The following is a 23,043-nucleotide window of genomic DNA, read 5'->3' as shown; positions in this document are numbered from 1 at the left end:
TGGTCCTTGTCAGAAGGAGAAACTCAATAATTTGTTGACTCGACAGTTGGTTATGAATTTATACACATTTCTTCCCTCGTGGAACCATTACAAGAGTTGGAACAAGACTTATATGTATCATGAGATGTGTTGTGGACATCATATTCGTAGATATCTCGACTATTGTTATCGAGGATGTTATTATGGGCATGTGAATAACATCTCATGAGGGAGGGAGAGCACAAACCCCTACTGCTTAGGCTCCTAGGCATGCAGCTGTTGTATATCAGACTTCGGGCACACTACATGTAGGCGGGGCCCAGCCAGTAGAAGCAGTCGTACCTGAGCCCAGACCAGCTGCGGCCGGCGAGCCGCAGAAGCTATTGGACAGATGGACTAGGCTACACCCTTCTGTCTTCGGGGGTGAGCGGCATGAGGATCCCCAGGACTTCATCGATCGTTGTACGGACAGACTGCACAACATGAGGATATTAGAGTCCCACGGGGAGGATTTAACTACTTCCCAGCTGGAGGGCAGGGCCCGTAGATGGTGGCAGTCGTCTCATCTTCTTGGCAGACCAACAGGTTCCTCCCCTGACTTGGGATCAGTTTACACGCCTTTTCTTGGACATGTATATTCCACCCTCCCAGAGGGAAGAGTTGCGGTTTCAGTTTGAGCAGCTCCACCCTCCTAAAACTCAACCTCTTCTCTATTAGTCCAGTTCCAATCTTTATTATTCCCTTTTAAATTGTTCAAACCATATTCTCTTTCTCCCTCCTTAATTACATTATATTTGGATCATTGTTACCCATCGTTTAATGATGTATTGTATTGTACTATATTGTATTGTGTCGTATTATTTTATGGATACAACGTTTGGATAGATTGTATCGTTTGATGTTGTTAAATAATATTTTTATTATTTGGTTTGATCGTATCGTACTGTACTATTGCTGATAAATTTACTAAAATACCCTCAATTATTTTAAATAAAATGTATCAAAAATTACACATAAAAATAATTTAATAAAATCTTTTTCTACTAATTTATCACCAATTATATAATTTGAAAACAAGAGCAAAAACCTGAAGAAAAAGGTTAACTATCATTATCAACAAAGTAAAAATCTAAAATGATGAAAAGAGACAAAGAAACGAACGGAGATTTGGATGAAAAGAACGGCAACCAACTCTGAAAAGGATGGACGAAGACAAAGTAGGTCAATAGGTTGGAGATTTAGAGTTAAAATAGAAAAAGGTAAAGAATAAAAAAGAATTATGGAGTATAAATAAGGGCATAATTGAAAAAGAAAATAGAAAACAATATCACCACACCAAATCGGTTGTTTCATAAAATGAGATTTTTTGTTATTTCGAAATAATGAATTTAACAATACGATACACTCAATTTTAAATAAACAATCAAAACAAACATTGTTTTAGAATAATAATACAATACAATATAATACAATACGATACTTAACAACCATCCAAACAAGCTTTTAGTCCACACTTCCCACACATACCCCCACAAATCTCTCTCTCACACACACATATCTTAATCAATCATTAATTTTTCTTCTGTCTAAACCAAAGCCAAAGAAACCCCCCACAAAAGTTTTAAAAAGGTAAAAAGAAAATAATTACTACTACCATTTTGTTCCAACAACAACAACCAGTCCCTCCAAGAAGCCAGAAGATTCCCATAATCATATGGGCATCATCTAGTTCCGTATATGGATTGAATACTAAAGTACCCTTTTCAGAGAGGGATAAGACAGATCAGCCTGCTAGTCTTTATGCTGCTACTAAAAAGGCTGGTGAAGAAATTGCTCATACCTATAATCATATCTATGGGCTTTCATTAACTGGATTGAGATTTTTCACCGTTTACTGACCATGGGGTAGGCCGGACATGGCTTACTTCTTTTTCACAAGGGATATCTTGAAGGGAAAATCGATGCCCATATTTGAGGAAGCTAACCATGGCACGGTAGCTAGGGATTTCACCTACGTAGATGATATAGTGAAGGGTTGTTTGGCAGCATTGGATACTGTGGAGAAGAGTACTGGAAGTGGTGGGAAGAAGAAAGGCCCTGCTCAATTGCGGGTGTTTAATTTGGGGAACACATCCCCTGTCCCGGTTTCTGATCTTGTCAGCATTTTGGTGAGGTTGCTAAAGGTGAACACAGGTGGTGCATGGCTGTCGTCAGCTCGTGCCGTAAGGTGTTGGGTTAAGTCTCGCAACGAGCGCAACCCTCGTGTTTAGTTGCCATCGATGAGTTTGGAACCCTGAACAGACTGCCGGTGATAAACCGGAGGAAGGTGAGGATAACATCAAGTCATCATGATCCATGCCCCTTATGCCCTGCGCGACACACGTGCTACAATGGCCGGGACAAAGGGCCGCGATCCCGCGAGGATGAGCTAACCCCAAAAACCCGTCCTCAGTTCGGATTGCAGGCTGCAACTCGTCTGCATGAAGCCGGAATCGCTAGTAATAGCCGGTCAGCCATACGGCAATGAATTCGTTCCCGGGCCTTGTACACACCGCCCGTCACACTATGGGAGTTGGTCATGCCCGAAGTCGTTAAGGCTAAGAGATTGGTGATGAAGTTGCCAAGGAATGGGGATGTGCAGTTTACTAGTGCAAATATAAGTTCGGCCCAGAGGGAGCTTGGATATAAGCCTAGTACAGATCTGCAGACAGGATTGAAGAAATTTGTTCGATGGTACCTCAATTACTATGGTAATGGAAAGAAGAGTGCCCAGTGATACATTCTTTCGATTGTGCGGTAGGATCCTACCATTCAATTCTTGTTCATTTTGATTCTTATACCGATTGCTGCTCTACTTTCTTGCTTTCTATATCTTGATGATGAAGCACATCAGATCCCCTGATGATGAAATTTTGTGGTGGATGCACAATGTTTTGCTTCAAAATGGAACTGAAACAAACTTTTGTTACTTTTGGAATGTAATTGTTGTAGTTTTATCAATTTAGGATTCATGACTGATAGACCACTGCTGATTGATGGACAGCGGACATGTATCATCTTTTGTTAAATTCTAATAAATGTAGCACACGATAGTTCCACATTTGTGTTCTTCCATAGATTTATTTGGTTAGGACATTTCTGAGATCATGCTTTTACATGAATGCTGAGGTTGTATATTTCTTATTTTGGCAGTTAAATAGGATTATGTACTTTGTGATTCTATATCTCGTGGTTTATTATTGGAAGCTGATTATTTAGATTCATTAGAATAGATTATTTCCATTGTTCTTTTCCCTGTTGGTTAGAGAGTTTCTTTATGGAAAAAGGGGGGCAGGGAATAGGAACCACCATTTAAAACTAAAAAGTAGTATATTTCGGTCCAAGATATGAAAACACCATCTTTCCCAGCAAACCCACGACTCTTACTATTGAACCAAGCCTCCTTTTGTTACTGGGTTCGGCAGTGTATATTTATATAGATTTAGTAAATATTTCAATACAAATACAGGGTTCCGGAAAAAGTGACTGGGTTCGCCCGAAACCCACTATTGTAGCTCCGCCCCTGAAGTAGGGAAATTAGAAGACGAAGAATGATATGTCATGCAGTTAAGAAGCTAGAAGAGAACTCCCACATCCAGCTTCTGTTTTTCCTTTCTATTTGAGTATGCAACTCCCTAGCGCTCAACTTCCCTTTGAGGTTGCAACTCCCTAACGCTCTACCAGAAAACTAGTTAGTACAGTATCAAGAAGACAAAAAAGTTGCAACCTTGGTCTCTGTAACAGTTGGATCAAGAAGCTGTCACAGTGCCATAAATTTGAGTACCATAGTGAAAGCTCTCCCCAGATTTCATTCTTCTCTGACCATTTACAAAATTGGGACTCTATTGGAGTCTGTAGCGAGAGCTTTCCTTGGATTTCATTCCCTTTCTACTGATTTTCAGACATTTGGAATAGCATTTTTGGCATCTGTAGCAATTAAAAGTTTGGCCATCTTTTACATTGTCATCGATCTTGTTATTTTTAGTTTACACATCATGTCTATGTGATGTAAGATTTCGTTTAGTAGATTGGTATTAAGTCTAACCTTGTAAGTTCAAAGTAAATGATAAAATGGTAGATCCTGTTTTTACTCTCGAGTTGCTTGTAAGATAGCTGCAAAATTGTTAACCGACAATATGTAACAATTCTTTTTGCGGTGTTATCTACTAGGTGCAACTTGACACTCCTAACACCTTCTCCCTTTGACAGATGGAGTTCCCTTTAGGAATTATTCCCTCGTAACCCTGCTTTAGTGTCTTGGTAGCCACATTTTGTTGACACTTTGCGAGTGACTTATAGGTTACATGTTCGAGTTGTGGAATCAGTCATTGATGCTTGCATCTGGGTAGGTTGCCTACATTATATTCCTTGGAGTGCGGCGACCCTTTTCAGTACCTTGCGTGAATGTGAAATGCTTTGTATATCGGGCTGCTCTATTATACTCCTATTAGCCCTTTCCTTTGTGCCCTCAATGCACAATAAACCAACTTTGTGTCCCTGGACTTTGGTGCAGTAGTAAAGGTTATACAACACAAGGTTTGTCGTAGATGCAAATCGCGAGTTAGAATATTTATTTTGAACAAGTTCTGGTGTTAGAATTTTATTATGATCAAACTCGAGTACTCCTATTAAATAGAGAGAAACAGGCCCATTGTTCATCGACTTTCGAAATTCTAAACAAGGGACATCTCCGTTGTCCAAAATATTAATAAATGAACCAACTTCTAGGATGCTTTTGCCAGTTATTCTTTTCTGCAATCTTCTATCACAATGTTTACATGCATTTGAACGTTAGGCACTGCAGATATTACTTAATTTTCGAGAAACCATTTGAACAGGTGTTCATTGTTAACCAAAAGAATTTGATAACAATAAAGTCAAACCTCTCCTCTCTATAACATGTCATTATATAACAACACTTCAATATAAAAACCAAATTTTTTTCGGAACCAAATTTCATGCTGTATTATAATTCCAAAAATATCAGGAACAAACTAGACTATTATAGAAAAGTTTAACTGTATATCAAAGCTTCAGTGCAGATGCGTCTGTTCACCAAACTAGTCATAGTTAAGTCTCATATCTGATTCAAAAGGATCTACTTGTCTGTTCTTCCAGAAATACATTGAAAAGAATATACGTGCAACAAATCATCTTTCATTTCATTTTTCAAAAGGGATGTTAGCCTTCGTTTGCTCAGACCTCAAGTCCTCCATTTCACTAATATTCTTTTCCTTTTTGAGGAAAAATACAATAAAATTAGTAATCAAATCACAATGATAGTCAGATTAAAACTCATGGTGGAAAAGGGGGTAATACTAAGGAAAACAGCAAAAAACAAAGAGCATTATGACCTGCTACAAATTTCTTTTCCTTCTTTTTTCTCCAGGGAGTGGAAGGGTAGGTGCAGTGCAAGGGAGTAAGAAGAAAGAAGGATGCAAAAGGGAATGAAGGAAAAAAGTGACATATTCCAATTTATAATGGCAAAGGTTTTCTATCTGGCCATGATTCTACTTTCTCAAAATACTTCACAGGCACCGCACCATCAAATCCCACCGTCAAGATAACTCTGTTGTCTGAGATATAAAGCTTCATCCCATCTGAAACAATGCATAACAGTGAGAAACAGGGAAAAGTAGGATTTTTGAATTTTCATCACTTTCACAACTATCAAATTATGAATATGTTCTCTTTGTGATTTCGAGGTTAGTGTTTGAATCTAGAAAGAATATATAAAAGAAGCTAAGACTTCACTCTGTATACAAAAAGTTAGAACATTGTTTCCTGTCATCTCACTGCAGATATTACTTATTTCTTGAGAACCGATTATAAGTTCTAATATGTTCAGTCTCTACCTAATACCTTATTTGATTCCATTTTATTGGAATTATGATAATACTTTAGAAAAACTTGACTAGAGTCACATAATCAAAACAATTACCTTCCAGAGCTCTTCTCACATCAAGAAAGATGAGGACATTAACATCTCGCCTCATTCCTGGTCAGAGAAAAAGATTATTCAGTTACCCAAGAAAACCAAGTATATTGAAGTTCATGTGAACTGTCTAAAAGCAAGAGTCCGTTGCTGATAAGGAAGATACAGAAGGTCAAAGATAAACAATGATGCATAAGTTCGCACATGGGATCCGAAAGCACAAGAAGTAAGAAATCGCAGGGAATGATTCTTGGAAATGCACCATGTCAGGATTCTACTAGATCAACTACTGTATCTTTGATGGTACAGTTGAGAAATTTGTATGTTACAGGGATTACTCATGCCATGAGAAAGTAATCAGTGCAAGTGGATTTATGACATTAGCATGAAATACAATGAATTTCTAAATTGTGAAAATAGCAACAGATACAAGATTCTAAAAGATATCTTACCACTAATTACCTCCCCATCTGTTGGCAAGCCACATGAGAAATGAACATGTAACCTTTTCATCCGTTTGAGTCCATGCTCCAAAATTGATTCCAAATTCTTCTTGTAAGTGCCATGCACACAAACTGCATATTCCCACAAATGAAAACCAAAACATCAGAGACAGAAAATTCTCAAGTAAGACCCAGGGGACATTGATATAAAAATTGTTGTTCGGCACGAGATGAGGAAGTGTTCTCAATTTGTAGACACACTTAATGAATTGAGGTCAAGTCCACCCATTTTTGTGTTGGTATTACAATCTTGAAAACAAGAACCTAAAAATGAAACTTGAAGAGTTTTCTGAACTTACATTATACATGTATTGAGTTCCGGATCACCCCTTTTCTAGTTGATATTACAATATATAAAATGAGAATTTGAAAATGAAACACTGAATTTTTGTACTCTTACATTATACGTTTATTAACATTAATACTCAGATTTTAGCACTTTATACAAAAGAAAATTACTCAGACTTTAGTATCTGCTACTACATTGGTAAAAGCAAGATCTTTCCAGGAAAATTATCAACAATTTAAATATTTGACAGTGAGTCAAGTTGTGATAGAAGGAATACATCGCAGTTTGACATTGAGCAAGATCCAAATTTATTCCTTTTATCCCTATGACCAATCAACCCCCACTCCCATGATGTTGAACAGGGTGCTTAGAATGTATAAAACAGTTCAAATAGTAGCCCAGACAGACTCCAAATAAGAGTGATTTTTCCTATGAAAAAAGAAATATTCCAACTAGTAGTATTTTGTAAGTTATTAAATGCACAAAATTCACTATACCTAAAACTTCGTCAGCTGAAAGGATCGGTTTCAATAAGCTCTCAGTTTCAACTATCTGCTAAGAGACATAAAAACTTAGAAAAAATTGCCAACTCAAAAGATTATGAATTGATATTGGGTAAAGGGCACATATACGTTATTTTCATTTGCAGTGTTGGAATTTGTAAATGAATATAGTATAGTTGACATTGAAGAAGACAACTGTTGTTCATTTGAAGTTTCTACAAGAATAAAACATAAATGCCAGCCAGATTGGATCTAGTCATAAAAAATAGAAAGAACTAAATACTGGACATCAACTATGTTCAAAAGAACAGAAAAAGCATGGACATAGTTGTGCAAAACTTAAAAAGAATAAATATTTGACATACACAGTAAACGAGAAGAAGAAGCTAGATCTAGTTATACAAGAGTAATTTTTATGTCAACCTTGTTCAGAATAAAGAAGAAGAACAACAAAGAACATTGGAGTCCCCTCCATTGGAACAAAATAATTTTCAGCTACTAACGATGATACTGCTAACTTGTGTGCCCCAGAAGTCTATAAAAATAGAAAGAACTAAATACCGGGCATCAACTATGTTCAAAAGAACAGAAAAGGCATGGACATAGTTGTGCAAAACTTAAAAAGAATAAATATTTGACATACTCAGTAAACGAGAAGAAGCTAGATCTAGTTATACAAGAGTAATTTTGATGTCAACCATGTTCAGAATAAAGAAGACGAACAACAAAGAACATTGGAGTCCCCTCCATTGGAACAAAATAATTTTCAGCTACTAACGATGATACTGCTAACTTGTGTGCCCCAGAAGTCTATTGGATATCTGCTACAGCATTACTTTAGTTTATCATACAAGGGAAAAACACATATTGGAATGGTCTGCATATCATGAGATACCTTTTCAATAACGAAAAGATGAAATTGGAACTTCTAGAATCATGAGTAACATACTGATGCACTGAGAGTTTCATGATAGTGTTTCATTTGTAATACAAAATATATAGAGAATTAATTTTTATTTTGTATAATGTTGGCCTGAGATAAATTAAATAAAGAAACACAGTAATTGAGGATCATATAGCTGGCCCCAACTTCTTTGGGACTGAGGCGTAGTGGTTTATGAGTAAGATATGGATGCACTGAGAATCTAATAATAGTGTTTCATTATTATTAGGAACAATAAGGGTGTAATAGCTTGCACTAAATGAAGTATGCTTGTAGGGACTCCTTAACACACTTTCTAAACTGCATGAATTGAATGAAAATCCACTTTGAATCTCTCACTTTCCAGTCTTTCTTTCTCCTTCTCTTTCTCTTCTCATCTCCAAACATATTGAGACTTTACCTCTTCATTCATGAAAAGTTCACGAATTTGTCCAGCTATCGTGAAGACTGGAACACCCTCTGAATGGCCAAATTTATTGACAGACTAATCCAACATGATTCTGCTTGAAATAGAAAAAGAAATAACATTATTCCACTTTAAGAAGAGTACGTACCTTTACTGTGTGGCCCTGGTTAGCACGTATCAGAAGTTCTCCATTCTCTTCCAACAGGCCGAATCTTTGCTTATTATCCTTCCGCACTGCCTATAAGAAAACAATGGAAACCAGTTCACTCAATTGAGTGAAAGGAAGTTCATTCAATGAAAAGCCAGCATCTGTTTTCCAGTTAGGACCAGAAGGTATCAATCTTTTTCAACGAAATTGACTCGAGAACCATTTACAATCCAAGGAATAGACAAATCTGACTTTTCGCCAACCTCATACAAGAAATGGAAGCAACAAATTAAGGTGCACAAGGCTTCGCATAACTAACCTCTTTGACATCATCAATTGTGTGTGACCTCAATGGGACATTCGCAAATGTTTTTAAGTTGAGCTTTAACAGATCCTGCACCTTCACATACCCATCATTCCTCATACTCAAGTTTAGCTCAGAGGCCATGTGCCGCAAAATGCGTGTCCTAACATTACAGAATATTCGAGATATCATATTTAATTTAAGACAAAATTTTGTTTTTTATAAGATAACTTAGAAAGTTTAAAGCAAGTGACAATTGGTATTTACTATAGTTTCAAACACTACAGTATGTACATACCATTATAATACCTAGAAGCCTGGAACTAATCACTTCCAATGATCGTCATGGGTAGACAAAATTTATCTAAGTATTATTTTTTCTTTTATTAACTCCCCCTCCCCCTGAGTTTCGCAAAGCATTGCTGGTCCCAAACCAGGATAAAGGAAGAGGATCGCTTTAAGTTGAAGTGTAAAATGGTCTATCTAAGAATCATTATGAATCTTCGAATAATAAGGGAATCCCGGTGCACTAAACCCCCGCTATGCGCGGGTCCGGGGAAAGGCCGCACCACAAGGGTCTATTGTATGCAGTCTTACCCTGCATTTCTGCAAGAGGCTGTTTCCACGGCTCGAACCCGTGACCTCCTAATCACATGGAAGCAACTTTATTAGTTACGCCAAGGCTCCCCTTGGCGAAAAATGAAGGTCCCAAATAAAGCAAAATTGGGTAGAGAGGATTCATGAAAACAAAGCCAACTAATCGGGATTACCGTTCTGTTGATTGACTGATTGAATTTATTTTACTATCATGTGTCCCAAGAAGGAGAATATTGTATCTACATACAACAACAACAACAACAACAACAACTCAGTATAATCCCACTAGTGGGGTCTGGGGAGGGTAGTGTGTACGCAGACCTTACCCCTACTGTTTCCAATAGACCCTCGGCATCCTTCCCTCCAAGAACTCCCCACCTTGCTCTTGGGGTGACTCGAACTCACAACCTCTTGGTTGGAATTGGAGGGCACTTACCATCAGAGGAACCCAACTTGTCTAAGGATACTGTATCTACATGAATTACTGAAATCATTGGCATCTGACCTCAATAGAAGGAAATGTAAACAGATGATTCATATAGCGCACTCAACTAATTTGGAATTAAGGCTTAGTTAATTAATTGACTACCATGGTGTCACGTAATAAAAAAGATCAATACCAAAAGCCCGAAAGAAGAAATACAAAGTGATATACATACAAGAGTCTCCCAAGAGCATCAATTTTATCTTTGCCGGAGCTGGCAGCAGCACCGCCACGGGCTCCTGATCTTTCGTTATTGTCCCATCCTCTCCCTCTTCCTCTACCACCGCTGCCATTGATTCAGAACCATAATTTTCTAATTCAAGATTGAAACTCTACAGAGAATTATTCAGCAAAAGAAGAAGAAAACATTTTACCTTCGATTGGAATGAGCAAAGGCAGAGGAGGATGAAGAAGGTTTGTGGAAACCCGTGTTGTCCATTGAAGAAGTTAAAGTAGGGAAACCACAGAGCAGAGAAGAAGAGAGAAAGGATGTCAAAGGGGGTGAAGGAAGAGAAAAGATGCGGCAACGTACAAGTCGCAAACTGGAGGCAGTCAGTCGAGAAGTGAACATATGGAATAAGCTGGGTGAGCCAATTGGGTCAATGGGTCAAGCTCTAATTAGCTCTCTGTGATTTCTCTTATGGCGGTCCTCTATTAACCGTTTTTCCGACCCGCAACAGTTTTCAGACACGCAACAGTGATTTCAAAGAACAAGAAAATGATCAAAATGGTCCTTAATGTATAAGGGATGGATTATTTTGGTCCTTACTATATACCACTTAACAGATATGGTCCTGCATGTATACAAAAAGTTGACACATGTAGTCCCCAAATCAAAATAGAAGCAGAGGCTCCATGATTTTGTAACACTAACACCTTTAAAAGCCATAGAATAAATTAATATTATAAAGCATGTAGTAGATTTGGGTGGACAATCTCTTCGAGGACTACAATACACATCATTACTCACAACAAGAAATAAGAACATATAATACGTGCTCATACGCTGCAGGTTCCTTGCATATTAAATGACACGAAACCATATTAGAATTGCCATTAAAATTATGCTTCACTCATTCATCTCCAGTTTCATAAATAAATGAGTCAATTCCCACAAAGTTTTGGTTTAGGCAGCAGTTCACCAAGTATTTATGATACTTTATAAGCAAATAGTTATAAAATTGCGTCATATAATCAACTAAAGCTACTTTACAACTTTACCTTGCAAAAGAATTACTACTGTTAGGATGACATAATAACTCAATAGTCTAAAACTTTTCGCTATATCTAATTAATTCAAAATATTGATACATATTAATTCTTCTTTTATTTGCATCTCGCGCCTCAATCATAATCCTGTTTTTTATCTGTCATTCTACATAATATTTTTACTTTTGAATAAGCTCATGCAAATATAAGTTCTTCTTAAGAACAATAATTGTAGAATATTCTTTTTTGGTGAATAACAATAGCAAACTGAGAATGCATAAATCACAAAGCTAAAAACATATGAGTTTTGTAAGTTGAAATAAATAAAATATGAATCCTCCATTTTATCTAAATGTTGCTGCAAAGAAAAATGCCAAAAATATTTTTAATAAGGCCCAGGAGGCATGCATATGATTTAGTTGCTTGGCAGAAAATAATTTACACGACTTTAGAGCTATAAAGAAAAAGATACAGTTAAAGAAAAGAAAAAATTGATTTAAAGACTTAAGTAGGTTCTCGTGTTACCCCTACATATGTTGCTCTTCGGAATGGCAAATTTAATAAAACATTCGGCAGACAACAGAAGATTTAGCCATTCCTAGGCATGCTCACACATGGTGGTAGTTTGATTCAGGATATTTTCTACCTTCATTATGTCTTGTTGTGGGAAGAAGGATGCAAAAACTCTGGTAAGAGACGAGCACATCACGTAAAATGGATGTACCTTCATTCCCTGCTAACAACAAGAATTAATATCAGATAAAGTTGTTGCAGTCTCATACGTTCTCCTTCTTTCTTGGCTAAAATATTAAATCCTTATTTCACACCCCAGTAAAAGCAACATAAAGGAATACTAATCGAGGGGAGGATATAATAAGACGATTTTTTATGAGACCATAAATCCCTATTATTTCAAGCAGACTAAGGTAAAGACTCCGTCAAATACTTTATGATCAACAATGGTAATTCCTATTCTTACAAACAGATTTAGAAAGAGAACTGAATTATATCTTAAATCACAGGACGTGCTATTATACTTTACTACTGGTGCGGCATATCTACGAACATGAGGTTTACCAAATATTTAGTTTCCAATTTTTTAAACACCAAGTTCATGTAGAATTGAATGTTCTTTTGCAATGACTATATCCTTATAAATTTCCTTAAAATTCTCCACTTCGATACCACGATGCATCATCTGTTATTATTCTGTATTGCTGTAATAAACAATTAAATTTTCTGAAAGAAAAAAAAATAAAACAGAAAGTTAGTAATACTTGTTTAACGAAATAGATTCTGGAAAACAAAAAACAGTATAGGAATAAATCGAGCCCACTGAATACACAGTGTGTCCTTAAGGAAATTATTCCCCTCAAGGTGCTGGAATATATCCTCCCAGGATAGAACGATTTAATTCACCAGTGTATTGGTATCAAAACTCTGATGAGCTGCGAACCACTCAATGGTTGTAAAACACACTGAAAAATATTGTGCAGAAGAAGAAGAAGAAGAAGCTCAGAAAATTTCGTAAGGAAAGATTTTGGGATTCAAACTCTATTTATAGAGTTGCTGGCATTGATTCTGAAAAGGTTTGCAATCTTTCAGAAACAGCCATGGCTGGTGGAAAAGGGGTGTTTGAAATATTGCGGGAAAAATATATTTAAAATAATCCGGGAAAGAAAACGGGCCTGACCGAACTGGGTCGCGGGTTCCGGATTGAATTTTTCATTAATTATTTAATTAATTAAATAAATAATTGAAAGAAATTTTGTCCAAAAAGATTAATCAATCAATCTTTGACCAAATCCGAAGCCGAAGCCGAAGCCGAAGCCGAAGCCGTGCGAGCGACGACGACGGCACGAGGCTTGCCTTTTTCTTAACTCTTTAAGAGCTAGAAGAAGTGCAATTATATATATACCCATCAAAAGTCTTTTCTTTCTCCGATATGGGACAATGTCTCTTTCCCAAGGGAAACTCAAATATTTCATTTTCCCTCAATTTCTCATTCACCTTCTTTAAGCTACACAAGCTTAAAATCCCAACAATCCCCCACATGAATGGGGAATGGCTATAAAATAAAGGAATGCACGGACGCGTGTGTGTTTTACAGGCAAGAATTATTTGCATCTGGATAAGTAGGTTTCCCTTTGAACTTTCCGTAGTGAACTTATATCGGATATACTCGGTCAATCGGTAGATTTGATATCTTTGAACCGTCGAGCTTTGTTGTATACCTAAACAACATAAGTCACACAATCAATCCTTAACCATATATGGTTCTCACGGTTGTGTTCGTTTCAGCCATGAACAGCGCCTGATTTCATGAGTGCTTAGAGAATGGGCCTTTACTTTCATTCCCCTTGAAGCGGCTTACACTTCACACTCACATAGGTGATTTCTAAACGTGTAATCCTATAGACACACTATCTGATCATATCCTGCTAGACTTAGCAAATCATTAAAAAACCTTTAAGCTTTGTTGACTCATCAAAAAGCCTTAATACTTTACCTCGATTTCTGAACATTGTCTTCATCACGAGAATGGGTTGAGTTATTTGACAATGTTGAACCGTCATTCATAACTTTGTTTGATCTCTTTGAACCTAGCTCGTGGGATCTCTAGTCTGCTAGGTAGAGTTACCGTCATGATGACTTGTCCTAGACCTTAACCCTATTCCCTTTGATGATCTTTCAACTGCCTCTCTAGATAGGCTTTTTGTAAGTGGATCCGACACGTTATCTCTTGACTTCATGTAGTCAATTGTGATAACACCACTAGAGAGTAGTTGTCTAACGGTATTATGTCTCCGTCGTATATTACGAGATTTTTCGTTATACATAACGCTCCCTGCCCTGTCTATTGCCGCTTGACTATCACAATGTATACAAATAGGTGCCAAAGGTTTGGGCCAAAATGGAATATCTTCCAAGAAATTCCGGAGCCATTTAGCTTCTTCACCGGCCTTATCTAAAGCTATGAATTCAGATTCCATTGTAGAACGGGCGATGTACGTTTGTTTGGATGATTTCCAAGACACTGCTCCACCCCCAATTGTGAAAACATATCCACTCGTGGATTTAACTTCAGATGATCCAGTGATCCAATTTGCATCACTATATCCCTCGATCACAGAGGATATTTGTTATAATGCAAAGCGTAATTTTGGGTATGTTTGAGATACCCCAAAACTCGTTTCATTGCCATCCAATGTATGTGATTGGGATTACTTGTAAACCGACTCAGTTTATTAATAGCACATACTATATCTGGTCGTGTACAATTCATGATATACATCAAACTTTCCAATACTCTTGCATAATCCAATTGTGAGTCACTTTCACCTTCCTTCTTTTGAAGTGCATAACTCACGTCAATTGGAGTCTTGGCAATTTTGAAATCCAAATATTTGAACTTGTCAAGTACCTTTTCAATGTAGTGAGACTGTGATAATGCTAGACCTTGTGGAGTCTTGTGAATTCTGATTTCTAAGATCACATCAGCAACTCCTAAGTCTTTCATATCGAATTTGCTAGCCAACATGCGCTTAGTAGCATTTATATCTGCCATGTTTTTGCTCATTATCAACATATAAACAAACAATGACTTCGTGACCTGGAGTGTTTTTAATGTAAACACATTTGTCGCACTCGTTGATTTTAAACCCACTTGCCAACATTGTTTGGTCGAATTTGGCATGCCATTGTTTGGGTGCTTGTTTAAGTCCATAAATGGATTGCTCGTATATCGACTCAGTTTTCTTATAGCACAAGCTATATCTGGTCGTGTACAATTCATGATATACATTAAGCATCCCAACACACGAGTATAATCCAATTGTGATATGCTTTGGCCTTTATTCTTTGCTAATGCAAGATTCACGTCAATTAGAGTCTTTGTAACTTTAAAGCCCAAGTGTTTGAATTTTTCAAGTACTGTCTTAATATAATGAGATTGTGACAATGCCAGACCTTGAGGAATCTTATGGATCTTAATTCCCAGAATTAAATCAGCAACTCCTAAGTCTTTCATATCAAACTTGTTATTGAGCATACGCTTAGTAGCATTTATGTTGGCAATGTCATTACTCATTATCAGCATATCATCCACATATAGGCAAACAATGACTATGTGATTTGGAATATTTTTAATGTACACACATTTATCATATTCATTTATCTTAAAATCATTTGACAACATTGTTTGGTCAAATTTCGCATGCCATTGTTTGGGTGCTTGTTTTAGTCCGTAAAGAGACTTAACAAGTCTACATACTTTCTTTTCTTTACCTGGAACCACAAACCCTTCAGGTTGTTCCATGTAAATTTCTTCCTCCAACTCTCCATTTAAGAAGGCCGTCTTAACATCCATTTGATGAATTTCAAGACCATATACTGCAGCTAATGCTACTAACATCCGTATGGACGTAATTCTTGTAACTGGAGAGTATGTATCAAAGTAGTCTAGACCTTCTCGTTGTCTATACCCTTTGACTACGAGTCTTGCCTTGAATTTATCAATAGTGCCATCATCTTTGATTTTTCTCTTAAAAATCCATTTAGAACCCAAAGGTTTATTTCCAGGAGGAAGATCAACCAATTCCCATGTATGGTTGTTCAATATGGATTCTATTTCACTATTGACTGCCTCTTTCCAAAACAATGATTCCGAAGAAGTCATAGCTTCTTTAAATGTTTGAGGCTCATTCTCCAATAAGAAAGTCACAAAATCTGGTCCAAATGAAGTAGACGTTCTTTGACGTTTACTACGTCTTGGATTCTCCTGATTACATGTACTTTCTTTTGTTTCTTCCCGAGGTCGTTTAGATCCTTCACCAAACGACTCACATTCCTTTTTATACGGATATATATTTTCAAAAAACTCAGCATTATCTGATTCTATAACCGTATTATTATGAATGTCGGGATTTTCTGATTTATGAACCAGAAATCGATATGCTTTACTATTTGTCGCATATCCTATGAAAACACAATCAACGGTTTTCGGTCCTATCTTTACCCTTTTGGGTTTAGGAACTTGCACTTTTGCCAAACACCCCCACACTTTAAAATAATTCAAGTTGGGCTTCCTTCCTTTCCATTGTTCATAAGGAATGGATTGTGTTTTGCCTTCAATAAAATTTATTTTTTTCTATTGGGGCCAGTCGTCATGGAGAACGATGGAGAAAGGCAAAATCTCTAGAACAATACCTCATTGCAGACCGCCCTGATCTCTAAAACATCACGACCTCTCAAAGAATTTCCTTTGAAGCAATCTGAAGAGAACCAAGAAATTCGAACATGGATAAGTAGAATCAATTAAGAAAAGAGCTAAAGAACAGGTAGTTCTAGAATAGCCATCATAAATTTCTATACCATTCGAAGAGGGCAGAGGTAAAATTTCAGGAAAAAAAAAAAATCAGAAGCCAGGAAGAAGAGGATGTAAGAGGGTAATGGAAAAATGAGTTAAAGGGTAATTAAAGGGGTTCGGGGTCACATTAAAAATAACAAAAATTCTGGTTAAATATTAAAATTTTTAAATTTTTTAAAAAATCATACTCGTTCAAATTATTTCAAATTTCCTTTTCACTCTTCTTTTTCTATTTACTTCTTCTTCTTCTCCTTCTTTCTTCTTTCTTCTTTCTTTACTTCTTCTTCTCCTTCTTTCTTCTTTCTTCTTTCTCTTCCTCATTCTCTCATTCTTCTCCTTACTTTTTTCTCTCTCTCTTCAACTTTCATTGTTGTTGTCGCTAGTTCGTCCATGCCATCTTCTTCTTCTTCATTTTATTTTTTTCCTCTTCATCTCATTTTCATCTTATTCTTCTTTTTCTATTTTTTTTCTTTTCTTCTAGTGATTTAAAATATACGAGAAAAAGAAAAAAAATATGAAATTTTATAAAGTAAGTATTTTGTAAAATACCCTCGAGATATTTTGAGACATCTCCATGAATGAGTATTCTGCTGAAACATCCACAGGGATATTTGAAACATCTTCCGTAATGTTTGAAACATCTCCAAATTGTTTGAAACATCCCCGGGTTGTTTGAAACATCCATCGGAATATTTCTTCTGCTTTTTTTTTTTTCTAGTGTTGTTCTTATTGATCTTTTTTTCACAGATATTTCAAATGTCCCCACAGATATGTGCAAATGTTTGAAACATTTGAATAGATATTTGAAATATTTCTCTACATAATTAAAATATTTTTTCTCAATGTTTGAGGATTAGGAGTGACGGAAATAGAGAGGAGCGTTGTGAGATGGATGAACAAGGGGAGGAGGAGGAGTGGCGGGAAGAGGAGGAGGGGAGGAGTGGGAGGAGGAATAGAGAGTGGAGGAGGATGAGACTTTTTTATAAATAAGAAAACTTTGAGAATTTTAAAAATAATATTATTAATCCTAATCACAGACCTTTTACTCCATTCTTAATACTTTTGTCTTACAAAGTTATATAAGTTTTGAAGTGCCTTAAAAATTTAATTCCCGCATATAAGAGAGGGAGAAAGAGTGCAATGGGAAACTACAATTCTAGAAATATGAATACGAAGAAAGAAGAGAAGATTCAAAACACGTGTCGTCCAAAAAGTATACGTGCTGAAAACCAATTTGGATAAAACAGCCCTCCTTATGCACCGTACAAAAGCTCCATGTTGGTATGTAATGACGATAGTATTATAATCTTTTCTAATTGTTTACTTTTCCATTGGCCATGGCTGATTTTCTAACCAGATATACCATATATCCATTTTGTTGAAATATTAAGGTTGCAGTCTGAAAGCAGATGATAAGATGTTGACCAATTTACCAACAATATAGTAAATAGTGAAATTATTAAAAAAGTATTCCCTTAAATCTTTTGGTTAGTTACAGATATAATGTACTCCTGTCAGTTTTATACGTTAATAGTTACATTTCGTATTTAATGTTTGTCCCTTCGTCCTGCTTTTTCGTATAATTCTTTTTCATTATGGTTCAAATTGCACCAGAAAATGGCATAGAGACTTGGTATACGTGCAATTACTCTCTCATTAAAAGAGAGAGAGAGAAATGAAGATGAGCAGTAAAACTTGCTAACAAATTTTACAAAGAAGAAGCCAAAAACACGTGGAACCATAAGTGGTCCCAGTGAACAGGATAGTGTAAGATAGAACTGCTATTAGCCCTCTCATTTGTGATTTAATTACCGCAATACCCTTTGTCGCAACAAAAACAAACTTATTATATAGTTAATAAATATACGTGAATATTTTATACGTCCGCCAAATATACCCTTTTACTTTCAAAAATGGTCTAAGAATGACCTTCATTATACTATTGGATTATATATACCCTTCCCGTCATACTTTGGAACAAATATACCGTTATTTTGGATAGAGTGCCACGTGTCAGCACTAGATGAAAACGACCAATTTCTTTCTTTTTTTACCGATCCGTTTTAAAAAACCCACCACCCGACCCGTTTTAAAATTCAAATTTTTTAAAACATATATTTTGTAAAAACGGGAATTTTTTTTTGTAAAAACTGAAGAAAAAAGAAAAGAATTTGCAAAATATATATTTTTAAGTCTTTTCAGTTTTTTTAAAGTATTATTTTTGTAAAAACTAAAAAAAAATATTTAATTAAAAATGCTTTAAAAACTGAAAAATATATATTCTTTAAAAATTGAAAAAAAAAGGAATTTGAAAAATATATATTTTTAAGTTTTTTCCAGTTTTTTAAAAGTATTTATTTTTGTAAAAACTGAAAAAATATATATTTTTTTAAAAAAACTAAAGAAAAAAAAAACTCTCCGAAAGAAGTGGACTACATATGCATTAGTTTTAAAAAAATAAAAATATTTTACAAAATCTTTTTTTTTTGTTTTTACAAAAAAAATATTTTATAAAACTGAAAAATATATATTTTGCAAATTTCTTTTTTTTTTTTTCCAGTTTTTACAGAATATATTTTTTTCAGTTTTTAAAGCATTTTTTTTAAAAAAAATCAGTTTTTACAAAAATAATACTTTAAAAAAACTGAAAAGACTTAAAAATATATATTTTGCAAATTTCTTTTTTTTTTTTCTTTTCCGTTTTTACAAAAAAAAATCTAGTTTTTACAAAATATATGCTTTAAAAAAACTGAATTTTAAAATGGGTCGGGTGGTGGATTTTTTAAAACGGATCGGGTAAAAAAAAGAAATGGGTCGTTTTCATCTGGTGCTAACACGTGGCACTCCATCCAAAATAAGGGTATATTTGTTCCAAAGTATGACGAGAAGGGTATATATAGCCCAATAGTATAACGAGGGGTATTCTTAGACCATTTTCAAAAGTATAGGGGTATATTTGGCCCTTTGCCGTAGTTTATATTAGCGTTGAGTTTTATGATGCAATCAATCATTGTATTAATTAAGCGAAGTTATCTATATCTATATTTATATTATTATAAATACAATGTCATTTTACAAAATTAACCTTATAATATTAAGCATAATAAAAGGACATAATCGAAATTCTAGATATTAGCCTTATAATCCTATTAGTTTTAGAACATAATATTACACGTTAGAAATCCTACATGATTACTTTTAGGAATCATATTAGTATAATTACTTTCAGGATGTCTAATTCATTTAAAATTGAACAAGTAAATATTTTTAGTCCCATTACTTTTAGGACATACCTCTTAAAAATTTCTATTACTAATTTAATTTGAAAATGTATTATAATGTTCTATTACTAATTTAATTTGAGAATGTATTATATTGTCCAAATCCATTTAAAAAGGAGAGCCTATATTATTATAGAAGTATAAATACAATACTAATATACCAAAATAGCCCTAAAATATTAAACGAAAGAACTCATAGGGAAAGGACATAACTGCAATAACGTATTGGACTACAATACCTTCTATGCTAATTTTTAATATTTAAGATTTTAAAATTAATAAAATTTTATCTATTAAATTCTTATTAAAAATATGTAGGAAGGTTTAATAAAATCAATTTCACAAGAACCCTCCATATTGGCAATACATTACCACTCCATAATGTCCAATACCAAGAAAAAATAAAAATAATATTAAATGAACTGCATAAAGAGTTGAAATTGAGGGGGGAAAATACTCCCACAATAATATATTTTTATATTATATTTGAACTATTCTCCTACTCAAATAATATTTTTTTATTAATTTTTCGTGTAATATTAAAAAATACCTAATTATTAAACAATAACTAATAAAATATTTAAGAATATAAATGTGTGAGAAAGAGAAAAAAAATAGTTGGTAAGAGTCAATACCACTAATGATTCTACAGACATAAAGACCTAAAAATGAAATGTCATATCAGTTTTTTACTCTTTGAAAATAAAATTTATGGTGGATAAAATTATAATTAAGATTAAATATTCAAAACAAGAGATGGACTAATATTAAGATTTGAATCAACATAGAATAAATTATTTTTTATGTTAAAATCAAATAATTAAATCTTTTAATTATTTATTTAGCTAGAGAATCTAATTGAATCATTTTTTAAATTCATCATAAGAGTAAGATTCTTATTCAAGTTAAAAAAACATCTTAGGGTGCATAAATTTATTTCATAAAAAGAGCATTAGAACACAAAGTAAAAAGGTTAGTATATTATTAAGAATCAAAATGATATACAAGTGTTTGAGAAAGTACAATCAAAATTAAATCTTAAACAATAACAAGCTTTCAAGACTATATTATAAAGAGTCGACTCTGTTATAACGGGATTATTCTTTGTAGATGCCTCCGGCGGAATCGAAATAATATTTCTATGTCATGCATTACTTGCAAATATCATATCAAGAGGCATGTCACTATTAGCAATAATAGCAAGCGGTGTACCAACAACGATTTTATTGTGAGGCCACCCACTTTAGATTTGATATACCTCTTCAAACAATTTAAATAATCATCACAAATATATCAAAGCAGAGCATTGGTGCTAAATTTATAAGGAAAGCAAAATTGATAATATGGGATGAAACACTTATGGCTAAGTATCAAATGGAGTTCTAGAGATACATTGGATTCTAATTAACCGTTTGGTGAAAAATTAATAGTTTGAGAGGTAATTTATGTCAAGTACTACCAATAGTTCCAAAATCGACAAAAGCAGAGAGTGTAAAAGCTAGCTTGCCAAAGTTATACTTCTGGCCTCAAATGAAAAGATTCAACTGACAATAAATATAAAGTAAGAACAGATCCAGTATTCAGTGTCTTCTTGCTTCGCGTCGGAAACGAATAAGATCATTCAATAAAAGATGATTTGGTTCTGCCTAAACACTTGATTATCAATTGCAATGGTAATAATAGTGCATTTAATAAGAGAAATATTTCTATCATTAGATTAAAACGTAATTTGTGCAAATCACATGATAGAATTAAAAAGCCATCTTAGCTAACAGAAATGAATATGTTGATCAATTCAATAAAAGGTTGATTGCAAAATTTTATAGTAAAAACAAAATATTTTTCTATTTTTGACTCAGCAAAATATAATACCAATAGTTATTATCAAGAAGAATACTTAAATATTTTAATACCAAACGGCGTTCTACCGTATATGTTTATTGTCAAGTTTATTATTTCTTCTCTATATTAGTGTCACCGTATATATAATAGACAAAGTTGATCTTTCATTGCATATAGGTTGATTTTGAAGAAAAATATGTCCGTCATGCTACTGAAAAACTTAAATATCCCGAATAGCTTATGTAATAGCACACAAATGGTATATAGAAATTTTGACAATAACGCCATAAATGCAAAAATTATGGTACTGATCAATGTGTTTTTAAGTATATTCTTATCCTTGAATTCAACTTTCTTCTTCCGAAACTAAGGAATATCCTTTTAAAATTGCGTGAAAATATTTTTTAGTATGTTTATGTTTTGCAAATATAATAAATAAAACACAAGGATAAACATCCTAAATATTAGATTATATTTACCGCAATATGTTTTCTTGCACGAATAACTGTATTTTGCACTTTTCAGGGGAATATCAAGATCGATAACAAGAGTTCTGGTTAAGGCAGAGCAACCAAAGCATTAGGAGGAAACATACACAAAAAAATATTGTCCACAAAGAAGTGTTCGTTAAGATACCACCACATTAAATACTTTTAAATTATAATACATAATTATCTAACTAACATGACCAAATTGATCATTTGTGTAAGTTTTGATGATGTCCTTTTATTTTAAATTCATGTATTAATATTTTTAGGCATTTAGATGATTATTATATTATTATACATAAAATCTCTCTTATTAATTAAATTTTATTGTTCTTTCATATAAATAAATATTTAAATCATCACGTGTCATTATTAACGTGCAACACATGTTCATAGATATTAGTATATTAAAAAGAAACTTCGGGATTATTTATAAATCCCTTAAATTTTCAACTAAGAATTCACATGAAATTGGAAACCAAAAACCCGGAAGTTGTAGAATTCTGCGCAGCCACAAACGTCAGTACTAAAACATCTTTCGATGTTAGACAAAAACATAGCTTGTGGTTGTCCTTTTTTGTCAGCATTATCAACTTGTAAAGACAACAAAATAATAATTAATTAGTCCTTTCTTTTTCTTTTTTGGATCCAACGCACCACATCGACAAGCAACTAACGTAAGGAAGTAATTTATATATATCAGTGAAGCAACTTCGACGGATGCG

The 23,043-nt window shown here is 34.3% G+C and overlaps 1 protein-coding gene across 1 annotated transcript; it reads right to left on the bottom strand.

Moving 5' to 3' along the window:
- Window positions 1–5,067: 5,067 nt before the first annotated feature.
- LOC104087665 (uncharacterized) lies at window positions 5,068–17,698 on the bottom strand. The gene is made up of 11 exons (XM_070202061.1): window positions 17,257–17,698; window positions 16,548–16,612; window positions 11,986–12,072; window positions 10,505–10,924; window positions 10,306–10,416; window positions 9,065–9,212; window positions 8,746–8,835; window positions 7,243–7,297; window positions 6,406–6,528; window positions 5,960–6,016; window positions 5,068–5,618 (listed from the first exon to the last, which is right to left on the bottom strand). The coding sequence occupies exons 4-11, from the start codon at window positions 10,699–10,701 to the stop codon at window positions 5,494–5,496; spliced, it is 906 nt and encodes a 301-aa protein (XP_070058162.1). The 5' UTR covers window positions 10,702–10,924; window positions 11,986–12,072; window positions 16,548–16,612; window positions 17,257–17,698; the 3' UTR covers window positions 5,068–5,493.
- Between the last annotated feature and the right edge of the window lie 5,345 nt (window positions 17,699–23,043).

Source organism: Nicotiana tomentosiformis, chromosome 5 (assembly GCF_000390325.3).
Source record: "Nicotiana tomentosiformis chromosome 5, ASM39032v3, whole genome shotgun sequence".
Classification (NCBI taxonomy): Eukaryota; Viridiplantae; Streptophyta; class Magnoliopsida; order Solanales; family Solanaceae; genus Nicotiana; species Nicotiana tomentosiformis.
This window is presented reverse-complemented; position numbering and strand designations above follow the sequence as displayed.